The sequence below is a fragment of the Salvelinus fontinalis genome, chromosome 22 (genome assembly GCF_029448725.1).
Source record: "Salvelinus fontinalis isolate EN_2023a chromosome 22, ASM2944872v1, whole genome shotgun sequence".
Taxonomy (NCBI): Eukaryota; Metazoa; Chordata; class Actinopteri; order Salmoniformes; family Salmonidae; genus Salvelinus; species Salvelinus fontinalis.
In genome coordinates, this window is record NC_074686.1 from 3,134,601 (window position 1) to 3,159,270 (window position 24,670).

Consider the following 24,670-nt stretch of genomic DNA (forward strand, 5'->3'; position numbering starts at 1 on the left):
CTGTGACGGACTGTCTTGGTTTAATTGAAATCCTCAAAAGCAGCTTTTCTACATTCAGGGATAATTTAGGGGAGACTTTGATAAAGTTCTCAAGCTAATTGAAGAGATTATGATTAATCGTGATATTAGTAATTGGGATGTGAGCGCATCACGGCAGCAAAAACTGCCTGTAGAATTGGCAGACAGTGTAGTCACAACTTCATTAGGGAAAACATCCAGCATTAAGAATGACAGGGACCCGAGGCAACTTTGGAACAGTATTCTAGACAGACAGATTACTGAGTTCAACTCATGATTTCAAGAAGACACATATGGGATCATGTGTGCGGCAAACTCCCTTTCCAAAGAATCCCAAACCTGCGGCCTTAAAGAGCAGCTGAAGATCAAATGCGATCATTATACAATATCAATTGAGGATGCTGAATTCACTGTTTTTATTCAGCAGTTGAGTCGCAAAATGAACATGGGAAAGCTTGACTTTTCCGCCATAATGAGTGTACATGACAGCTGCCCTGGTGATACTTTCCCTAATATAAGCTCTCTGTTAAGGATCATTGTCACACTTCCAATGACATCATGCAGTGTGGAGAGACTTTTGTCAACCACAACTAGGATAAAAAATAATATTCGCACATCAATGACAAGCACCCGGCTGAACCACTTCAGTTTGCGGTCTTTTGAGCGTGAACAGACAGATCCATTGGATTATGATGAAATCATCACCATATTCGATTTAAAGCCTCGCCGTCTGCGCCTTGTGATGTAGGTCACGCCTTATAATACGTCTACTAAAAGGTAAGGTACCTTTTTATAGTACTACTGTCCGCCGTGGTATAAATGGTAACATCAAATATAGGCTTATTAGCCCATCGAGATTAAAGTGCGCCTGAAGATGAGTTTTATGTTGTTGGCAACTGGTCTAAAGTTACTGTCTTATTTTAATATGCTGGGATAGGTCATTATTTGTATATGTAACGAGGTTGCCGCAAGTACTATGCACTAGTATAAAACGATTGTGTTACGAAATAATATACGGTGCACATCGCAAAATAAATATAATAAACAAGAAGAAAAAAATGCCTATCCAAATTTTTCGAGGCCTATCCCCACCAAAAAAAATCTGTCTACGCCCCTGCTTGAAACAGGTTGAGTAATTTGGCAACTTTAGTTGTGAATGACACAAACCTTAGAATGTCGTAGAAATCAAAACGGATATGGGCTGCGTGATGCGACTTTAGGCTACTGATGATTTGATAAAGAAGCTAAAATAAAAGCCAGTGCTCTTTTCCTTACCTCAGTTCTCTCGTCAAGTGATTTTCACCCATCAGACTATTCTCAATTTAATCTCGTTTTTACTAATATGTACAATTTGTTTCAGGGGGGGGGGGGAAGTAATGTCATCTCTACGCACTTGAATAGGGAATTGGAGGCCGCGAGCTCTCCCGCTGGCCGGTTTTATAGGCTACTTCGGTCTTATAGCGGAGCATGTGTTTAATATGAGCAGCTGATAAATCAAATTCAATAACACTTATTTCACTTCAATCATCAACCTCTGTTTGGGGAGCATGCTCTCGCTGCCCGACAGGTGATATTCCACCCAAACGCTGTATGCCATGGGCTCTCCAAACTTGTTCCTGCAGCTACCCAGTGCTTAATTTGGGAAACCAAATGAAATCTGTTCGGGAACATCGATAGTGACATGTTTCGCATTTCAAACACATTTCACTAAACTGTTGGCATCCAATCTGTGCGCTCGAGAAAGGAATAAAGGAGATATATATATATATATATATATATACGCACACAGTTGAAGTCGGAAGTTCACATACACTTAGGTTTTAGTCATTAAAACTCGTTTTTCAACCACTCCACAAATTTCTTGTTAACAAACTATAGTTTTGGCAAGTCGGTTAGGACATCTACTTTGTGCATGACACAAGTCATTTCTCCAACAATTGTTTAGAGACAGATTATTTCACTTATAATTCACTGTATCACAATTTCGGTCAATTGGAGGTGTACCTGTTGATGTATTTCAAGGCCTGCCTTCAAACTCAAAATTGTAGACCTCCACAAGTCTGGTTCATCCTTGGGAGCAATTTCCAAACGCCTGAAGGTACCACGTTCATCTGTACAAACAACAGTATGCAAGTAGAAACCATGGGACCACACAGCCGTCATACCGCTCAGGAAGGAGACGCGTTTTTTCTCCTATAGATGAACGTACGTTGGTGCGAAAGTGCAAATCAATCCAAGAACAACAGCAAAGGACCTTGTGAAGATGCTAGAGGTAACAGGTACAAATGTATCTATATCCACAGTAAAACAAGTCCTATATTGACATAACCTGAAAGGCTGCTAAGCAAGGAAGAAGCCACTGCTCCAAAACCAGCATTAAAAAAGCCAGACTACGGTTTGCAACTGCACATGGGTACAAAGATTGTACTTTTTGGAGAAATTTCCTCTGGTCTGATGAAACAAATTAGAACTGTTTGGCCATAATGACCATCGTTATGTTTGGAGGAGAAAGGGGGATGCTTGCAAGACGAAAAACACCATCCCAACCGTGAAGCACGGGGGAGGCAGCATCATGTTGTGGGGGTGCTTTGCTGCAGGAGGGACTGGTGCACTTCACAAAATAGATGGCATCATGAGGGAGGAATATTACGTGGATATATTGAAGCAACATCTCAAGTCATCAGTCAGGAAGTAAAGCTTGGTTGGCAAATGGTTCTTCCAAATGGACAATGACACCAAGCATACTTCCAAAGTTGTGGCAAAATGGCTTAACAACAACAAAGTCAAGGTATTGGAGTGGCCATCACAAAGCCCTGACCTCAATCCTATCCTAAAATTTGTGGGCAGAACTGAGAACGCGTGTGCGAGCAAGGAGGCCTACAAACCTGACTCAGTTACACCAGCTCCGTCAGAAAGAATGGGCCAAAATTCACCCAACTTATTGTGGGAAGCTTGTGGAAGGCTACCGAAAACATTTGACCCAAGTTAAACAATTTAAAGACAATGCTACCAAATACTAATTGAGTGTATGTAAACTTCTGACCCACTGGGAATGTGATGAAAGAAATAAAAGCTGAAATAAATCATTCTCTCTACTATTATTCTGACATTTCACATTCTTAAAATAAAGTGGTGATCCCAACTGACCTAAGACAGGGAATTTGTACCAGGATTAAATGTCAGGAATTGTGAAAAACTGAGTTTAAATGTATTTGGCTAAGGTGTATGTAAACTTCCAACTTCAACTGTAGGTCTATGGGCTAGGCTACATGAGGTGTGCAACTAGAATTTGAAAATGTCGCTAAAAAAAGGCAAGCTGTTTCTTTGCTTACTGCACAAGCTGGGCATAATTCACAAGTGATAATACATCATTCACAAGTGATAAACTAATATTGTCACACATCAGACTATTCTAAATTTAGTGTTGTCTTTACATATACTATATGGGTGAAATTAGTTATGATTTAGAATGGACCATTATCATGCACCTGTTTCAAAACAGGGTCATGGGAAACAAAATACATGTTGTCTGCGCACTTAAATAGTGAATGGAGAACGTTTTTTTCCGTGGTTCATTTTCATGACAGCCAGGTAGGCTATACTCCTGTTGTAAAGATAAACAATGTGCTTAATATTAGGAAAGTTGAGAAATAAATATAGTAGACCTAGTCTATATAAAGGTGATGGGATCCTCCTCTTTAGTAGAGGCCATCACTGTTTTCTCCCTCAATTGCATAGCCTATAGAAATGATGCGCAACATGAGCTCATGGGCTTTCATGAAGTGTTTGATTATATTTTAAGATCACATTTGCATCGATGTCAGAGTGATTAGAGGAACAATAGAGTGCTGAGTACCAGGCAGTTTGGTAGGCTACTAATGACTTTCAGCAGCATCAGAGCTTGGAGAAGCCTAATTACAGCGACTTAAAGGTCAAGTGGAATCCGACTGCCTTCATGACTGGTGACCGCAGGTGTGACGGTAATACAGTCACCCTAACAGTCCTACTCCTGACCTCAAATGGGACTTCCTGGATAAACAAAATATTCAAAAACTATTGTACCTACATGGATGTGATAACATCTATCACTGAAGGGTGTTATGCCTGACACAGTCTGGAGAACTCAAATGATCAGTGTCCATCTTCTTATAGCGATCCCCTCCTTATTGTGACAACATTGGACACATCCGCAACTAGAAGAGGACACCATTCTGTGCTTTGCTTTTGCATCCTCTTATTTTCATTGCAAATCCAAGCACTACACAAAGTCACATTCATTATTCAGAGAGTAGATACGGACCCATAAGAGCAGAGCCAATAGGACATAAGGAATAGGAATATGTAGGAATAGGAATAGGAAATAGGAATATGTAAATACCAGGCAGGGAATATGTAAATACCAGGCAGGGAACGCAACCAACTCCATTGTTCCATGCTCTGGTTTACGTTTCCTTCCCTGTAATGATGGTTCAGCAACACGCAGGGGGTCGAGGTATGCCTCGGAGAATTTCCCTGAGAGTGCATCGCCTGATTCCTCCCAACAGCTTAGTGCCTACAGCGCTGCCCGGACTCACAATGCCTTGACAAGGCATTGATATAGTTGATACGTTGCAGTGAACGTGGACAGGGGTTGTGTCCTCCGTTAAAAGGTGAAAAAGAAGAGCCCTAGTGCCTTTGATATCTCCCGCAGTAACTCAGGGAAGAAAAAAAAAAAGAGGCCATTGTGTAATGCAAGAAAGTGCTCCAGTGGGCAACAAAAAATGTCTTCTCCTCCTCCTCCCTCTTTTTCTTTCCTTCTCTAACAACGTACAGTATGCGTATGGATCGGACATGTGACGGACCGCAACCTAACGTCACCAAAAATGTCACCGAACGTGGAACATAATACGGTTGTTAGTAGCAGTAAAGTGCAGCCTGTAATGCATTATACAAACAGGACGAACCATTACTTGGTAAATGCATACGTGACCTAACTCGGCTATCAGGAGCTTAATGTACTTGTGTCAAGAATAGATGAACAGAGTTACTCCTAGAGTGACATGTAACGGAGTGAGAAAAGAAACCGACCGAGGGAAGAAAGAGAAACATCTCCAGGAGGAATCTGCCCCTCTGTCGCCTGAATATTTCGTTCCATGCCACCAGCCGAGCTCCACATCTCACACACAGTCCCAGGAGCTAGCAGGCTCCAGAAGCAGGGGGATATAAATAGCTAGGAAAAAGGAGAAGGGAGGTCTGTTGTGATTCCAACACACAGCCTTTTTACAAATGACTTAAGAGGTCAGCTCAGGTCTGCACCTCTATCCCTTTGAGTTATGCAAGCAGGTCTACTCTCATCAACACTGTCGACATGACATGTTGCTAACAAGGAACATACGCTGGGAGAGAAGATAAACAATGGCGTCTACATGTCTACTTTAATTCTCCTCTGCTATTGTACAACAGAAGCAGCCAAAGCATTCAGCTATATATGCATACATTGTTGGCCGCCAATACCACTTGACTACCAAAAATCACCAAATTGCTCACTTGTTTTCATGGAATTGGAGGTTTTATACACATGATTGGGGTTGGCACAAAGTCTTTCGGGTTTCTGCCTTCACGAGTAACTACCTGTCAGGGTCTGACAGGTAGTTACTCGTTAGAATGGACCATATTCTAGGTTATCTTGTTAGAGAAGACAGAATACACATCAACTAGCTTCGATTTTTATCAGCGCAACAAAACCTTTTGCGGTCAAATGGAAGCAGAGTAGACACCCCATTGGCCAATAGAACAGAGACAGACAAACCAATGTACAGTATGTCAGGATAATGGATTGTCATAATCCATTTCAATGACGACAATTAAAAGAAACACACTGAGCATTACTCGTCATTCTAGGCGGCAGGTATCCTGGCGGGTAAGAGCGTTGGGCCAGTAACCGAAAGGTTGCTGGATCGAAACCCCGAGCTGACGAGGTAAAAATCTGTCGTTCTGCCCCTGAGCAAGGCAGTTAACCCGCTGTTTCCCGGGCGCCGATGACGTGGATGTCGATTAAGGCAGCCCCCCGCACCTCTCTGATTCAGAGGGGTTGGGTTAAATGAGGAAGACACATTTCAGTTGAATGCATTCGGTTATACAACTGACTAGGTCTCCCCTTTTCCCTTCCCCTATAAAACATCAGAACAGCTTCCGAGGTGCTGCAAAATGTACAAAGCACAGCGTTTACTCCTCTTGCTGCAACTTTCCTCTTTTTTACCTCAAAACACATCCATCACTCCCAGGCATATTACACAGAGTCTACCTTTAAACACCCTCACTTACGTTGCATGGTTCAGAAGATACAGGCTTGCTCTCAGCACAGCTGGATCTCATCTCCAGTAGGCTTTTGTGTGTGTGTGTGAGAAAGAGACACCGATTAGACGCGCACAGATCTACCCCCACCAGGTGTACACAAAGTCTTGGAGCAGAGTTTCTACCCACCGCGTCACCGTTGCAGAGAGAGTACTACAAGTAGAAGAAAAAAAATAACACAATTATACCTTTGGAGCGATATTCAGTTAAAGCTCCTTCAGCTTCCTTTCCTGATGACTTGTTGTGCTGAGACAATGTTGTGCAGAGGCAGAGTTATCCTGCTGAAGACGAGACATGCGCTGTGGTGTTGGTAAGACCCCAGTCTAGTGCATGACTAAGAGAGAGAGAGAGAGAGGAGTTCAAGTAAAGTGCTCTCTCTCGCTCTCCTCCCTACCTCTCCCCTACTCCCCCTCTCCTGGCTTTCACATGATACATGATGGTGTGTTTGATCTGCACCATCTCTATTGCTCTTTCTCCCTTTCCCTCTCTCCAGGCATCGGGGGAGTGTGTGGGCGGAGAGCTGGGATAGGGGGAAAGTTTGCTCATGCTCTCACTTCAAAAACTCTTTCTTTCCCTTGACTTGAGCAGACTAACCTTTCAGGCCCGTTCAACACCCACCTCCGTCCGTCTCATCCTCCACCAAATGCCACGACGTCCCCCGATCGCTGGTCCCATCCCTCGCCCGTTGGAGGTGAAGAGGGCCAACGTCACACTTCTACACTGACCTTTTGATATAATGGAAGTGTCCTTGTTTCACCTTTTCAGCACATAACTAGCCCAGGTGATTTTTCTGCCCTGTTCCCCTTGGTTTCACATGCTGACAAATGAGATCCTTGGAAACACAATGAGATGTCAACTTTGTGGTAAATAAAATAAAAATTAAATGTTGTTCAGTCAGCCGGAAAAAAACTTCTCCATTAGTCCTGAGCGAGTTCTTTTTGTTGTCTCGGGAATTGCTCACTTAAAAACAGCTGCTCCAGTTTCAACAAATTCCAAACAGAGAACGGATCAGCCTCAGAGCACACGACAGACACCGAAAACACTAGTTCATACAGCAGAAACGTACAATCTGTTTGGATACTGACAGATGAAACAGAAGCGGTGTGAATTCACACCGGGGCATGTTGATCAGCACAGAGGGAAAAGAGCCGCGCCGTCAGCCTCGCCAACACTGAGAAATATCCATAGACAAGGATCCTGGATCAGATGTGAGCTGCTCATTGACCATATTCATAAAGCATCTCAGAGTATTAGTGCTGATCACTACCCCCTTGTCCATGTAATCTTATACATTTTCTTTTTAAAAAGGCAAAGCTGATCCTAGATCAGCACTTCTGCTCTGAGATGCTATATAAATACGGGCCCTGAAACTATGCCACTCCTGAGCATATAAGGTAGGTAAAACAATGAGACATTTACTCGGATGGGCTCAAACAATTGATGACTATTAGACCCCATATTGTACTGTAGCTGTCAAACTGTCCAATAAGCCATTTTTATGTAAGGAGCCATCGACGTATTCCAATGGAGAGGTCATGTCAGGACATACGGTCTACTTGTTTAACTATAAAAAAAAAAAGATAGCATTAGCAGTTACACTTCTCCCCAAGGTACCAGGAAGGAATTGCAACAACAACAAAAAAACAGAGACAAAATCGAAGACAAAAAAAAAGCACAGATGAGCCCTCGAGGTTGATGCAAAACAAAATAATCAAAAATAACCTGAGAAAAGCATCCAGACAGAGCGTGAAGGCGCGCACATCTCTCTCTTCATCCCATCTGGTCCCATCTTCTCCCCAAATTTGAAACCTAGACCATATGTGCATCTAAATCTACAGATCCAACGCCAAGACTAGACTGAGATCTATACAGATGCTTTGACTGGATCAATGCCCATGTCAATTGAACTTGCTAGTATCAGATCTCCTAAATATGTTCCTGCAGAAACGAGGCAAGTAAAAGCTGGGAGCAGAGCCTGGCTTTCTTCACTTATAAATGATCATGGGGGAGTTTCATCAGCGAGGCATTTAAGGAGGGGAGCGTTGCTCATGCACACATATACTTGTTGAACTGCACAATACATACATAAATACATACATACATACATACATACATACGAGAGAGACACAGAGACAGAGCGAGATCAAAGATATTGCACTGGAGATCAAAGATCTTACACTGGAGATCAAAGATCTTACACTGGACTGAATCCCATGTTCTTACAGCGCATCATTAGTTTCTCCCAACGTCACGACTCTAATTAATGTGGCCGATAGTTTGAGATAAATGGTTTTAGACTCGATTCCCTCGTCAATACGTTATTTTTCATACAGTATCCTTATGTGCTGCTCTGTGTGGCTCCCATCGGAATCAAACTCATCGTGACGAGTACGGCGACAGAGTTTAACAATCCTGGACATCTCATGGCAGCTGAACTGACAATTAGTCAATTATTTCCATTTCGCTCACAGCTCTATGTTCTTGTCTCAGACAAGCCAACATTTATGTCAAGGTTAGTTTCACATTTTGATATTTCCAAAGTCTTAGTTGCTCTGACGTAAAAACCCGAGTAAAGCCACACGAGAGAGATTCATTAAAGTATAACGATGGCATTTCACACCACACACTTGTATCATGTATGTGTGAAACAGGACAACAATACTCCCCCCATTTTTGAGCAACAACTCAATCCCGTAGCTAGAGGATTAGCATAGAAACATCTCCCCCTCAACCCCTTTGAAAACACAGGGCTGTCAAAACAAAACACAGAACCAAATCTCTAATGACTTTCTCTCAGAAGACAGAGAACTCGAAATTGAGACTCCGACAAAGTGGGTTTTGAGACCTCTGAAGTCTCAGAGCCGTCTCAGCCAAAGTAATGAGCATTCCAAACACAGAGAGGGACATGTTGTCAGAGCTTTGAAGTAAGACTGAAATGAGACAGCTTTGAGGAAGTGTTTATATGCTGAACAAAAATCTAAAATGAAACATGTAAAGTTTTGGTCCCATTTTCATGAGCTGAAAAAAAAAAGATCCCAGAAATGTTCCATACACACACATTTGTTTACATCCCTGTTAGTGAGCATTTATCCTTATAATCCATCCACCTAACAGGTGTGGCATATCAAGAAGCTGATTAAACAGCATGATCATTAGACAGGTGCACCTTGTTCTGGGGACAATAAAAGGCCACAAAAATGTGCAGTTTTGTCACACAACACATGTCTCAAGTTGAGGGAGCGTGCAATTGGCATGCTGACTGCAGGAATGTCCAACGGTGCTGTTACCAGAGAATTGAATGTTCATTTCTCTACCATAAGCTGCCTCCGTCGTTTTTAGAGAATTTGGCATTACATCCAAATGGCCTCAATCACGCCAGCCCCTCCACATCCGGCTTCTTCACCTGCTCTGAGGAGGTGGAAAGGGGGTGCTGAGGATTATTTCTCTCAGAAATGAAAACTGATTAAGGCTCTTATTTTCACTCCCTTAATGATGGTATTTACAGTGTACACAAAACATTAGGAACACCTGCTCTTTCCATGACAGACTGACTAGGTGAATTCGCTTTTGACACCTTGTAAAGTCCATACTCTGAGGGCAAAAAGGGGTGCAATTCAATATTAGGTAGGTTGTGCCTAATGTTTTGTATCCTCTGTGTACGGTGGTATCCGTCATAGGATGCCCCCTTTCCAACAAGTCAGTTTGTCAAATTTCTGCCCTGCTAGAGCTGCCACGGTCAACTGTAAGTGCTGTTATTGTGAAGTGGAAACGTCTAGGAGCAACAACGGCTCAGCCGCGAAGTGGTAGGTCACACAAGCGCACAGAACGGGACCGCCGAGTGCTGAACCGCGGAGCGTCTGTCCTCGGTTGTCATACTCACTACCGAGTTCCAAACTGCCTCTGGGAGCAACGTCAGCACAATAACTGTTCGTCGGGAGCTTCATGAAATGGGTTTCCATGGCCAAGCAGCTGCACACAAGCCTAAGCTCATCATACGCAATGCCAAGTTTCGGCTGGAGTGGCGTAAAGCTCGCCCCCATTGGTCTCTGGAGCAGTGGTTTGCGATGTCTGGAGTGAAGAATCACTCGTCACCATCTGGCAGTCCGACGGACGATTCTGGGTTTGGCGGATGCCAGGAGAACGCTACCTGCCCCAATGCATAGTCTGGGGCTGTTTTTCACAAAGCGAGGTCCATACAGATATGGTTTGTCGAGATTGGTGTGGAAGAACTTGACTGGTCTGAACAGATCCCGGACCTCAACCCTATCAAACACCTTTGGGATGAATTGGAACGCTGACTGTGAGCCAGGCCTAATCACCAACATCAGTGTCTGACCTCACTAATGCTCTTGTGGCTGAATGAAAACAAGTCCCCGCAGCAATGTTCCAACTATCTAGTGGAAAGCCTTCCCAGAAGAGAGGAGGCTGTTATAGCAGCAAAGGGGGGACCAACTCCGTATTAATACCCATGAGTTTGGAATGAGATGTTCGACGAGCAGGTGTCCACATACTATTGGTCATGTCGTGTCTGACATCACACATGTTTGCACTTGGCAGTATCCATTCATTCACATCACTATCTTCTGCTACCCTCTACTGGAGAGAGGAATGACCACTGAATGTATTGAAAGTGTGTACAGTATAGGTCCAAGTGCAATGTGTGAGGGAAGTGTGGGTTGGTGAATTGGACTGTAATTGGACTGTCAATGCAAGTGAAAAAAGTCAATGTATGCCTCAATGTATTCAGTAAAAAAAGATATATCTTATACCCTGTGGGTTGAAAGTCAATAAATGTGAAGATCACCCAAAATCACTTCTGGTCCCTTTATAGCACTTGCCTGGATATTTGTCAGTACCCCAGACAGTTTTTAGGTCCATTGCTTGACTATTTCGACATCTGTATTTTTATATCAAAATGCTACATTTCAGAAATTACCTAAAATGCATTAAAAATGATGTGTATTTATCGTTACATTAACAACAAATAGTGTCTCGGCATTGAATTGAAAAATAAGTGTTTTTTTAATGTAAAAAGTATTAGACCTACTTAGTGCTTACATACACTCAGGTTGGAGTCAGGTTGGTGTTTTTCAACCAACTCCACAAAATTCTTGTTAACAAACTATAGTTTTGGCAAGTCGGTTAGGACATCTACTTTGTGCATGACACAAGTCATTTTTCCAACAATTGTTTACAGACAGATTATTTCACTTATAATTCACTGTATCACAATTCCAGTGGGTCAGAAGTTTACATACACTAAGTTGACTGTGCCTTTAAACAGCTTGGAAAATTCTAGAAAATGATGTCACAGCTTTAGAAGCTTCTGATAGGTTAATTGACATCATTTGAGTCAATTGGAGGTGTACCTGTGGATGTATTTCAAGGCCTACCTTCAAACTCAGTGCCTCTTTGCTTGACATCATGGGGAAATCAGAAGAAATCAGCCAAGATCTCAGAAAGAAACAAGTCTGGTTCTTCCTTGGAAGCAATTTCCAAACGCCTGAAGGTACCACGTTCATCTGTACAAACAATAGTACACAAGTATACACACCATGGGACCACGCAGCCGTCATACCGCTCAGGAAGGAGACACATTCTGTCTCCTATAGATGAATGTACTATGGTGCGAAAAGTGCAAATCAATCCAAGAACAACAGCAAAGGACATTGTGAAGATGCTGGAGGAAACCGGTACAAAAGTATCTATATCCACAGTAAAACGAGTTCTATATCGACATAACCTGAAAAGTAAGGAAGCCACTGCTCGAAAACCACCATAAAAAAGCCAGACTATGGTTTGCAACTGCACATGGGGACAAAGATTGTACTTTTTGGAGAAATGTCCTCTGGTCTGATGAAACAAAAATAGAACTGTTTGGCAAGGGGGAGGCTTGCAAGCCGAAGAACACCATCCCAATCGTGAAGCATGGGGGTGGCAGCATCATGTTGTGGGGGTGCTTTGCTGCAGGAGGGACTGGTGCGCTTCACAAAATAGATGGCATCATGAGGGAGAAGAATTCCGTGGATATGTTGAAGCAACCGCTCAAGACATCAGTCAGGAAGTTAAAGCTTGGTCGCAAATGGTTCTTCCAAATGGACAATGACACCAAGCATACTTCCAAAGTTGTGGCAAAATGGCTAAAGGACAACAAAGTCAAGGTATTGGAGTGGCCATCACAAAGCCCTGACCACAATCCTATAGAAAATGTGTGGGCAGAACTGAAAAGGCATGTGCAAGCAAGGAGGCCTACAAACCTGACTCAGTTACACCAGCTCTGTCAGGAGGAATGAGCCAAAATTCACCCATCTTATTGTGGGAATCTTGTGGAAGGCTACCCAAAACATTTCAACCTGGTTAAACAATTTAAAGGCAATGCTACCAAAATTCTAATTGAGTGTATGTAAACTTCTGACCCACTGGGAATTTGATGAAAGAAATAAAAGCTAAAATAAATCATTATCTCTATTACTATCTACTATTATTCTGACATTTCACATTTTTAAAATTAAGTGCTGATCCTAACTGGCCTAAGACAGGGAATTTTTACCAGGGTTAAATGTCAGGAATTGTGAAAAACAGTTTAAATTTATTTGGCTAAGGTGTATGTAAACTTCCGACTTCAACTGTACATCTAAAAACTCAAGCAAAACACCTACAAACTCTCCGGGGAACTAACAAATGGCCAGACAAGTGTTAAGACGGTCCCATTTAAACAAAGTAAACATCACTAAAATATTGTATTCCGAATACTCTGTGATTCTTTGTTTTGATTTACAAAGCCCTGTCCAGATCATTTTGGACAGCAAATACATGTGTTGTTCAGCCATTATCCAAGTTTCAAAGTTACAGAAAATACAGATCAGATCTTTACCTCTCTGGTATGAGGAATTGAATTAAATAGCTGTCATTCCTCTACTCGGAACCTACTCTGCATACAGAATAGTGATGCGGGGACTGTTGTATTATACCTGCCAAAATATTGCATATTTATACCTTGCCTTTTCAAAAAACGGAGAATAAGCATCGAGTCAAGAGTGTATGGAAACTCCAAGAGCTATACACTTCACCTTGGCTTGTGTATGGGGATTACAAAGGCAATGTCGCAGACTAGTCGAGGTGTGAAGACTGTGTAGTAATACTGCATGAATCTCCTTGCATTTAAGAGCCATCAAACCACATATTCTGTGACACAGACACTTATATGTCCTACAGTAGGCCATAGCATAGCCTATAGCCCATAACGAGAATGGCTGCCAAAGAGTAACAAGGACCTCAGCAAAGAAATATGATGCTGTGGCTACAATATATTTCAAAGCCACCAGGGGGCAGGCTTGACACCAGCTCCTCTAAACTCGACCAAGTTCATCCCCGCAGTTCTGACGAGCACATGTACCCCTTGTCTATCACTCTATCCACCGCATCCATTAGCCACCTCTATCATCTCAACTCCTGAAAATCACTATAGTTCACAATCCCCCCCCCCCCCCCCAAAAAAAAGTTTTACAAAACCCATCCACTTGAGATGAATCCTTTCCTCATATCTCAAACTCCTTCTTGACTTCTCTCCCTTACTAAGGCTGAAGCAGAAGATGGCAGACGCTCCGTCTTCCCCTGCTTGGAGCGAGAATAATTCATTGAGAATATACGAGGGTGTCGGCTATCGTTAGAATATAAAAGTGTTGTGTCGAGCTGGACTAATGAGCCTTGGCAATTAGCTCCACCTCCTCTCGGCCCTCTTCCTCGACAGGCCACTCCAGTCCTAGAACCGTTGGCTTCGCACATCAGAACAAAAAGGGGGGGTTGGAGAAGTAGCTAGCTGCTAGTCTAGACACACAGTCTGGGTGAATTATCAGAAAGTTGTAAGCTGTGATTGTTTTTGGTGGACTCTATTGCTGTGACCTATAGACAGACGAGAGATGCAGTCTAGTCCAGATACACAGCACAGAAGATCTTGACCAACGAAATCACATGAAATATTTACTGTATATGGCACTCAACAAAGCAGACTTCCAAAAACAACTTTTCAGCATGTAATACAGAAACACTCTAACCAGACTATCTATCTCCTCTAATTCTGCCACATTAGCAAAGTTCTGTGACTACTATTTTTTTGCAATAGTCCACAGAAACATTTGCAGATGACAACCCCCCCCCCCCCCCTAAAAAAACAACACTTTTAATGAGTAACTGCCATCGAACAAACACCAATTCCAAGCACTCACTTGAAATCCTCTATACATCACAGTCATGTTGGATTTGATCATAGGGAAGCCCCAAAGCCAAATGGGAGAGAGTCCAGATGAGGATGGCACCACACATAACCACTGATTAAGCCTGTCGACACACCAAGTCAACTGACCATATCAAACTTCCCCATTGATTTATCTAACACCCTCTGCAAAATGAGACTGTGTGGAAATGAGACGTAGTTCAATTGTAGGCCTAGTACATAATAAAAAAAAAAATAATAATAATTCACAATATAACTGCCTTAAGCATTTGACTTAGTCTTATTATCAATGTTTTACTTATTACGATGAAAATGTACAGGGAATCCACAGAGTAGTAAATGTCACCACAGAGACACATTAAGCGATTTACAGTCCTCGGTCTATTACTAATTATTACTTTGCCATACAAAGCCTGTTACATTACGTTTCAATCCTTCTAAATTACAAGTCGGGTTTATAATACCTGTTGTATACCTCATGATGGCATTTGTCCGGATTGCAATTATTCTCAGCATCAAGATCAAAAAGCCACCAACCCCCCCCGATTCAACCTCATTGTGTATTCTGATTGAGATGTGTGTACTGACATGAATTCATCTATCCCCGTGAGCTGCCTGATCCCGTGAGTTGACGTTAAAACGCTACACGGATAGAATGGCGCAGCGATAATCAGTCTGGTAATTACGAGGCTGGAATTCATCTGTAATGACAAGCATTTATGACAAAGTAATGTTATAATTGTTACATTTGACAGGGTTATTATGTCTTGGCATGACAGCCGATGTGTTAGAGGGGACAATCTCCTCGTTAATCTTGATCTCATTCGGGAATGTAAAATATCGCTCAAACTGGGATGATGGAATAATAATGTCAGAATCAAAGTTCAATGTGATTCAAATGACAGAGCGATTTCTGTGACATTGTAACTCCACTGTTCTATTAGATATTCATGGGAAGCCCCCCCCCCACACACACACGCACGCACACAATAACCGGCACTAGCATCACTATTAAAATGTTAGAAGTGCATTGAGTTCCTACGCCCCTCTGAGCAACACAGTCACTGCAATGGAATTTCACAACAGAGGAAAAACGCAATCGCGTCATCACGAGTCTCGGTTTTGCGACCATTTCATCTCTTCATTGATAGCACAATGCCTAGTGAAATGCTTTTAAGCAGCAAATGTGATTCCACAGCTTTGTAAACCAAGCCAAATGATATGCTCTTACTTTTGTATATTACACGTAAATGTTCAGTACGTTTTTTTTCATTTGGATCCCACAGGCTGCCTATTTGTCGTTTTGGAAATCCTCTAAGAACAGATATGCACATTCATCCTATATCACAAAATACAGTAGGTACATACTCAACATGCTGAGTAAATTACAGATATACTGTATCTCTTCGCCACAAGCAGTGCTGATCACATAAATAAAGTATTTGTTATTCAACTACTGCTGTATATCCCGAGTGGCACACCTAAGGCACCGCAGCTCAGTGCTAGGTGTCACTACAGACCCTGGTTCGATCCCGGGCTGTATCCCAAATGGCCGTGATCCGGAGTCCTATAGGGCGGCGCACAATTGGCCCAGCGTCGTTCGGGTGAGTGTTTGTAAAATAAGAATTTGTTCTTAACTGACTTCCTAGTTATAGGAAGGTTAAATCAAATAAAATGAAAATATACTATTCTATGTATTCTACAAATATACTAAATATTCTATCCATAATGTCTATACATACCATCAAATATATATACAGAGTGGGAAGAAAAAGTATGTGAACCCTTTGGAATTCTCGATTTCTGCATAAATTGGTCATAACATTTGATCTGATCTTCATCTAAGTCACAACAGACAAGCAGTCTGCTTAAACTAACACACAATAGTGTGAAAAGCTGTCATCAAGGAAAAGGGTGGCTACTTTTAAGAATCTCAAATACAACACTTTTTTTGGTTACTATATGATTCCATATGTGTTATTTCATAGTTTTGATGTCTTAACTATTATTCTACAATGTAGAAAATATAAAAAATAATGAAAAACCCTGGAATGAGTAGGGGTGTCCAAACTTTGACTGGTACTGAATATATTACCTCAATTACCTCGACTAACCTGTACATAGCCTCATTATTGTTATTTTCTTGTTACGCTTTAATTGTTTCACTTTAGTTTATTTAATCAATATTTCTTTAACTCTTATTTTCTTAAAACTGCATTGTTGGTTAATGAAGGGCTTGTAAGTAAGCATTTGAACGGTTGTATTCGGCGCATGTGACAAATAAAATGACTGTATTTCCTCTCCTTGCTCTGACACAGGACATGACTTCGATACGCTGAAGTTCTCTCTCAAGCGTGAAAAGCACCACATGAAAAACAAATGTTGTGTGTGACAATATACAGCAAGTGTTACGCTCACAGTGCAGTCGCTAAAGCGTGCATGATCAAGGTCTGCATGTTTATGATTGGTTCAAAATGTCTTCATTGATAGGCCCTTATCGGCTGATGGCCTGGGTAATAGCTCAGCTGCCCTTAAAGCGGGTGCAGATGGAGAGGTCTTTGGAAGCAGTCATGTCGTCTCCTCTGTCAAGTTACAATAAACCACCACTTTCGAGATGCTTCTAAAAGAACCTGGCCCCTTTAATAACCAGGGATGCAACACACACGCGTACAGACACCCCAGAGGCCCAATGTGTGAGAGTATACTGCATATGGTGAGTAATTAAGGTAAGAGGTGTGTGTGTGTGTGTGTGAGAGAGTAAATCTCCCCTTACCTCAGCACCATGGGGGATTTTTTTCCTGAGGGCTGGGGAGGGCTCTGCAGAGCGTAGAGGGGTCGGGCCACCGTTCTTCAGTTGCTCCCCCGAGGGTGAATTTGGTACAGTCCAACCAGGAACACCATCTGCAAAGGGAGCATTAGAGGGTCAGAACCAACTGATTTCAGACCACGTTCAGGGGGGTACACTGACAGCTGGGATCTATGAGCCTTTGGCCAGATCTCAAGCTTCATTGATCCGTATTGATTGACTTACACCGAGTGTAAAAAACATTAGGGACACCTGGTATTGATTGACTTACACCGAGTGTAAAAAAACATTAGGATTTACCTGGTCAGTCTATGATTCCTTATTGATGTCACTTAAATCCACTTCAATCAGTGTAGATGAAGGGGAGGAGACAGGTTAAAGAAGCATTTTTAAGCCTTGAGAATTGAAACATGGATTGTGTATTTGTGCCATTCAGAGGGAGAATGGGCAAGACAACAGATTTAAGTTCCTTTGAACGGGGTAGGAGGTGCCAGGCGCACCGGTTTGAGTGTGTCAAGAACTTCAATGCTGCTGGGTTTCACACTCAACAGTTTCCCGTGTGTATCAAGAATGGTCCACCACCCAAAAGGCATCCAGCCAACTTGACACGACTGTGGGAACATTGGAGTCAACATGGGCCATCACCCCTGTGGAACGCTTTAGACACCTTGCAGAGTCCATGCCCTGACGTTTTGAGGATGTTTTGAGGGCAAAAGGGGGTCCAACTCAATATTAGGAAGGTGGTCCTAATGTGTTGTACACTCAGTGTATATTGATTTACTTATACAGTATATAATGCTGTGTATAGACAGTATATGAATAGAAAAGGTGGGTATAGCAGTGAACTATCCACATCATTCTCTATTTTCTTTGGAAATCAGATAAGCTTTTTATTACATTTTTAAACAAAAAAACTACGGAGATAGATATCGAATAGGGATATGAGGGTGATCGAGCACACAGAGACAAGACAACAGGAAATGGAATCTGAGTGTTTGTGAGAGTATACGAACGATAGACTTGCGGCTCTGACTTGCAGAATCTATGACTCAAAAACTGGTAAGTGTTCGAAGCTGGAAATGAGAAACAATCTGAAAGAGCCTGCAGGACTGGTGAGGAATCATTGTCCTGAGGGTCACCAGTCTAATTCTTCTGTTGCTACTATTTTGTGAGAACGTTTTCTTCTGTAACACTATTAAATCTGAAGGGCATGGTCTTTCCTTTGACACAGTGTTTTGTGTCTTTCCATGACACGTCTAATTGAAATCGAAGACAATTTACAGGACTGCTGCAATGAGGCAATAGAGTATGGGAAAGGAACGAGAGAATAGAACAACAATCACATTCTTCCACTCGGGGACGAGAGTGAGCAGTTTCCAAAACGATAGGAAGAATCAAAATGGAACAATGCATTCGGACAGAAATGTGTCTGAAAACGACTGGTCATTTGTAAATGTGTTTGATGTGAATACATTTAGGATATGAACAAGTTATGGAAACGGTCAACTGTGATTAAGATGCCGTTGTGTCGTGTCTGTGCCTATGATGAGGCGATTTTATTTTTCTTGCTTGTTAATACAAGTCACGACTTCCCAGATATCAAGGACTAGACATGGAGAGGGAGGTAGCTGTAACCCGTGTATTCAATTTGTTCCACTTCCCCCTGCATGTCATTCAGTGCCCGCCTGTACGTGTATGGCCAAATCTTTGTAACTTGATCGACCAGCGGCATGGGACCGTTTCAGTTGTTTAACCATTTTGATGAGCACAAATAACCCACCAAACGAAAGACCCTACAAAGAGTGTCTGTTGAGATGGCTAAGCGCTGCAGTGCCCACCTTGACACGTGATCAGTCAAGTCACATGACTTCCGGTCTATAACTAGTGTACACCCACGCAAGTTCAGCTACTTATCTCGTGGGGTGAGCTCGAGCGCAGGCTGCGGCCTACCTCATGCAAGTCCATGCGATCAAGGCCCTGTAAGTAGAGTGGAGGACCGTTTCCAAAATGCCATTCCTCCCCCAGTTCAAATTGGGTTAACTCTAATGCACCTTCGTCGCTCTACTCTCTCGTATCCATTATTGATGGTCCAGTTGAGCCGAGTCGACTGGCGAAGGTACCCAGGGTGTCAGACTGCTTTGACACTGCCCTCCATGCAGGCTTCTGTTGATCTGGCAGGCAGAGCCCTCAGTACTCTGGGCAGCAAACCCCCTACTGTAGCTAATGGTATCCTCCATTTAAAAATGCATGCACATGAGAGAGTACCGTATAACGAGCGGCAGCACTGCGGAGGTCCAGCATTTTGCATTGCTGAGGTGCCCTGCTTTGTTGCATTTTCTCTACCTATTTAGTCTGTAGTTAAAATAAATGTATATTTGTCAAAGGAACAAAAATAAGAAGTGAGGGAACTAATGAAATATCCATAAATAGAACATAAATAGAACATAAAACATGTGTTATACGTGATGCAATTCGGGCTGTTATTCTACGAGCAGTTATTCAAATGTTATTCAGGGAGATCATGAGAGTGAGAGAGATTTGTAGGGGAGGACAAAAATTAATCACTGCAGTTGTCCATTCTTTTGGGGAAAGAAAATACATTTTCTCATGCCAGGAATGAATCAATTTGTCCTTCTGGATGATATCCAGTGGCTGTCACTGAATAGCTGTGAGCTTAGTGATGGTCACACACTGAAGATGACGCACCGCCAAAAGCAGAAGAAGCACCTTAAAGAGAGAGCGCGTCAATGAAAACAGACATGCGTGTGAACAGGGTTACGCTGCAGGCCAGGGGTGTTGTACGGAAAAACGTTCATGCACTAGAGTATGCTTTTCAAAATGGCTTTATCTTCCATTTCAGGGCTGCGACCTCAATGCTCCTCATTTGTGCCGCTTTACTGGCTCTCACGAGGACCGCCACAGGAAAGGAAGACCCAGAGTTACCTGTGCTGCCGAGGATAAGTTCATTAGAGTTAACTGCACCTCAGATCGCAACCCAAATAAACGCTTCACAGAGTTCAAGTAACAGACACATTCTCCCTCCTCCCCACCTCCCATACAAGAAAGAAGTCTCAACCACTCAGCCCTCTCATTCATTTGTGTGAAATGCCACTTGATTTGCCCCTAGTACCATTTGGAGACATCGCACATTTGCTAGTTATTTCACGATGGGGATAAAATAAAAAACTCTTGGCAAGGCAATTCATTCCTTTATAGATTTTGATCTCCAAAAAGGAAACGCTCCACGTCAAGCATTTCAAATGGGCCATCAGCAAGCTGTTTAGAAGTGGGAGCATGAGAACCAAGAAAGCAACGAGCAGCCAGCTCCTCCATGACATCACTCAGTAGGCCACCCAATAGAAAGTTCAATATTTCCGGAAGTTTCACAAAGACCTTTAAAAAGCTCCAGGCATACAGTACTCACAGCGCCAAATAGATTTCTAAGGGGGGGACCCGGAGGGACCGTGCCAGTCAGCCAATTTGTGGTCCGACCTCGTGCTTGACGCTTTTCGGGCGCCATGCAACAATGTGACCCTGCCCATGCAGTGGCTGTTCCAAGGGTTGGCGCAGGACAGTATGGAATGGATGTTGCCCCCCACCAAACACTTCAATGCCAGTGTGCCACAGTCCTAATCTGGAAAACATCCATGCCAGTGCCACCTTCACCCTAGTTACCCTTAAACCGAACACCCCAACACTCAAAACAACTCAGTGCGTGGGGGGTTTCATGCCGGAGCCGAGGCACAGCAGGTCCCCCACAAGACGACGCATTGTGAGCAAGGCAGTGGAAAGAAACGGGTTTGTACTTGCGGCCTGGTGGTCCCACACCACCCCCTGTCTGACGTACAGGGCAGGGTGGCTGCTGGGACATCAATAAGAACACCAGAAAAGAAGATATAAGTACTGCTCTAGGGTCAGCTCAACCCCAACCTCATGTCAAATATAACCATGTATTTAAAACCCGAAACTGATCCTGAACTAGGAGTAAAATGTGAAAAGCTGGAAGGTTTTCTGGAATGGGCGAATCCTAACTTCCAAATGTTCGGTTAGTCTTCCAATGACGTCAATGCAAAATTTGACTTAAGTGGAAGGCCAGTTGTATTGCTTCTTTAAATCACTACAATATTTTTCAGCTGTGCTAACATAATTGCAAAAGGGTTTTCTAATGATCAATTAGCCTTTTAAAATGATAAACTTGTATTATCTAACACAACGTGCCATTGGAACACAGGAGTGATGGTTGCTGATAATGGGCCTATGTAGAAATTCCTTTTTTTAAATTTTTATTCTGCCGTTTCCAGCTACAATAGTCATTTACCACATTAAATGAACATTATGGCAAGCAATTATTATTATAGCAAACAATTATTGTGACTCATCCTATATTGTCCATAACATCTTTTACTCCCTCGCAACAGTTGTGGGATACACACACCCACACACACTCAACCCCTTTCCCCCACAACAACCATAGACTCAAAAGTTGCACCATCCCATAGCCCAACTCAAGAAAGGTCTGGATTTACAAATGCATATACAGTTGCAGCTGTATGAGAAGGCCTGCAAAACGGAGCCAAAAAATGGACAGAAATCGGGAGATTTGATTAACCATTGTCACGTCCTAGATGGAGGTCAGATATACCCCCCTTCCCCTGAAACACCCACAATATGGTCCCCCGTAGTGACCATATTCCCAAGCATCTCCGTGCAGTCAGACCTTTGATTTTGTGCCACCAGGGGCTCAATAATATGCCCCCTCTCTGAATGTCCAAGTGTGACCCCCCTCCCCATGGGTTACTGCAGCTTGTGTTGCCAGCACTGCCACTGCCTGGTTGGGGGCACCCCATCGGAATCCCCACCGGCTAGGTACAAGGTCGTCAAGGTTCTCATTAGCAGTTTTGAGAATTTCCTTGAATATTATGCTCTCCCTTCAGGGGGCTTTGGCTTTGTCCTGCCAGGCAGGCTCAGAATCTTGAGGGGGCAGTGCTGCTCTAGGTCTCTGACCGCATTTTGGCTGCATACAGGCTGCTTACAGCAGGCCCATAAAACAGATAGGGGCTTCTCCTTAGTATCTGGGTCATTCAGGTGGGTGTCTAGGGTATAGGGTTGTGGACCGTTCCATCATTATAGGACCATAAATAAATACATTCGATGTATAATTTATTTTATAAATGTAGTTCCCCATGATAGGGCAATAAATAAATAAGATGTATAATTCATTATAAAAGTAAACTAAAATGTAAAAATCCAAATAACTTCACAGATCTTCATTGTAAAGGGTTTAAACACTGTTTCCCATGCTTGTTTCCCATGCATGCTTCAGAACCTACTTGCGGCGCCGACAGATGGCCGCCTCGCTTCGCGTTCCTAGGAGACTATGCAGTATTTAGTTTTTTTACGTGTCATTTCTTACATTGGTACCCCAGGTAATCTTAGGTTTCTTTACATACAGTCGGGAGGAACTACTGAATATAAGAGCAACGTCAACTCACTATCATTACGACCAGGAATATGACTCTCCCGAAGCGGATCCTGTGTTTTGCCTTCCACCCAGTACAATGGATCGAATCCCAGCCGGCGACCCTAAACAACGACGCCGTAAAAGGGGCAAACGAAGCGGTCTTCTGGTCAGGCTTCAGAGACGGGCACATCGCTCTCCATCCCCTAGCATACTACTCGCCAATATCCAGTCTCTTGACATCAAGGTTGATGAAATCCGAGCAAGGGTAGCATTCCAGAGAGACATCAGAGACTGTAACGTTCTTTGCTTCACTGAAACATGGCTCACTCGAGAGACGCTAACGGAGTCGGTGCAGCCAGCTGGTTTCTTCACGCATTGCGCTTACAGAAACAAACACCTTTCTGGTAAGAAGAGGGGCGGGGGGTATGCCTTATGATTAACGAGACGTGGTGTGATCATAACAACATACATTCTGTTCACCTGACTTAGAATTCCTCACAATCAAATGTCAACAGCATTATCTACCACGGGAATTCGCTTAGATTATAATCACAGCCGTATATATTCCCCCCCAAGCAGACACGTCGATGGCCCTGAACGAACTTTATCTGACTATGTAAACTGGAAACCACACACCCTGAGGCTACATTCATCGTAGCTGGGGATTTTAACAAGGCTAATCTGAAAACAAAACTCACTAAATTCTATCAGCATATCGATTGTGCTACCAGGGCTGGTAAAACCCTGGATCATTGTTATTCTAACTTCTGCGACGCATATAAGGCCCTCCCCCGCCCTCCTTTCGGAAAAGCTGACCACGACTCCATTTTGTTGCTTCCAGCCTACAAACAGAAACTAAAACAAGAAGATCCCGCGCTCAGGGCTGTTCAACGCTGGTCCGACCAATCTGATTCCACGCTTCAAGATTACTTCGATCACGTGGATTGGGATATGTTCCGCATTGCGTCCAACAACAACATTGACGAATACGCTGATTCGGTGAGCGAGTTCATTAGAAAGTGCATCGGCGACGTAATACCGACAGCAACGATTAAAACATTCCCAAACCAGAAACCGTGGATTGATGGCAGCATTCGCGTGAAACTGAAAGCGCGAACCACTGCTTTTAACCAGGGAAAGGTGACCGGAAACATGACCGAATACAAACAGTGTAGCTATTCCCTCCGCAAGGCAATCAAACAAGCTAAGTGCCAGTATAGAGACAAAGTAGAGTCGCAATTCAACAGCTCAGACAAAAGAGGTATGTGGCAGGGTCTACAGTCAATCACGAATTACAAAAAAAAACCTGCCCCGTCGCGGACCAGGATTTCTTGCTCCCAGACAGAATAAATAACTTTTTTGCTCGCTTTGAGGACAATACAGTGCCACTGACATGGCCCGCCACCAAAACCTGCGGGCTCTCCTTCACTGCAGCCGAGGTGAGTAAAACATTTAAACGTGTTAACCCTCGCAAGGCTGCAGGCCAAGACGGCATTCCCAGCCGCGTCCTCAGAGCATGCGCAGACCAGCTGGCTGGTGTGTTTAAGGACATATTCAATCAATCCCTATCCCAGTCTGCTGTTCCCACATGCTTCAAGAGGGCCACCATTGTTCCTGTTCCCAAGAAAGCTAAGGTAACTGAGCTAAACGACTACCGCCCCGTAGCACTCACTTCCGTCATCATGAAGTGCTTTGAGAGACTAGTCAAGGACCATATCACCTCCACCCTACCTGACACCCTAGACCAGGGGTGTCAAAGTCAAATGGACGGAGGGCCAAATAAAAAATTTAGCTACAAGCCGAGGGCCGGACTGTTCGA

The 24,670-nt window shown here is 43.2% G+C and overlaps 1 protein-coding gene across 1 annotated transcript in view; it reads right to left on the reverse strand.

The window, feature by feature from the left end:
• The window catches only part of LOC129819552 (oxysterol-binding protein-related protein 10-like), a 121,269-nt gene that overhangs the window by 14,649 nt on the left and 81,950 nt on the right, over positions 1 to 24,670 (reverse strand). The window contains exon 7 of the mRNA XM_055875903.1: positions 17,358 to 17,485. Coding sequence (XP_055731878.1) covers positions 17,358 to 17,485 — 128 coding nt within the window. The remainder of the gene's footprint in view (positions 1 to 17,357; positions 17,486 to 24,670) is intronic.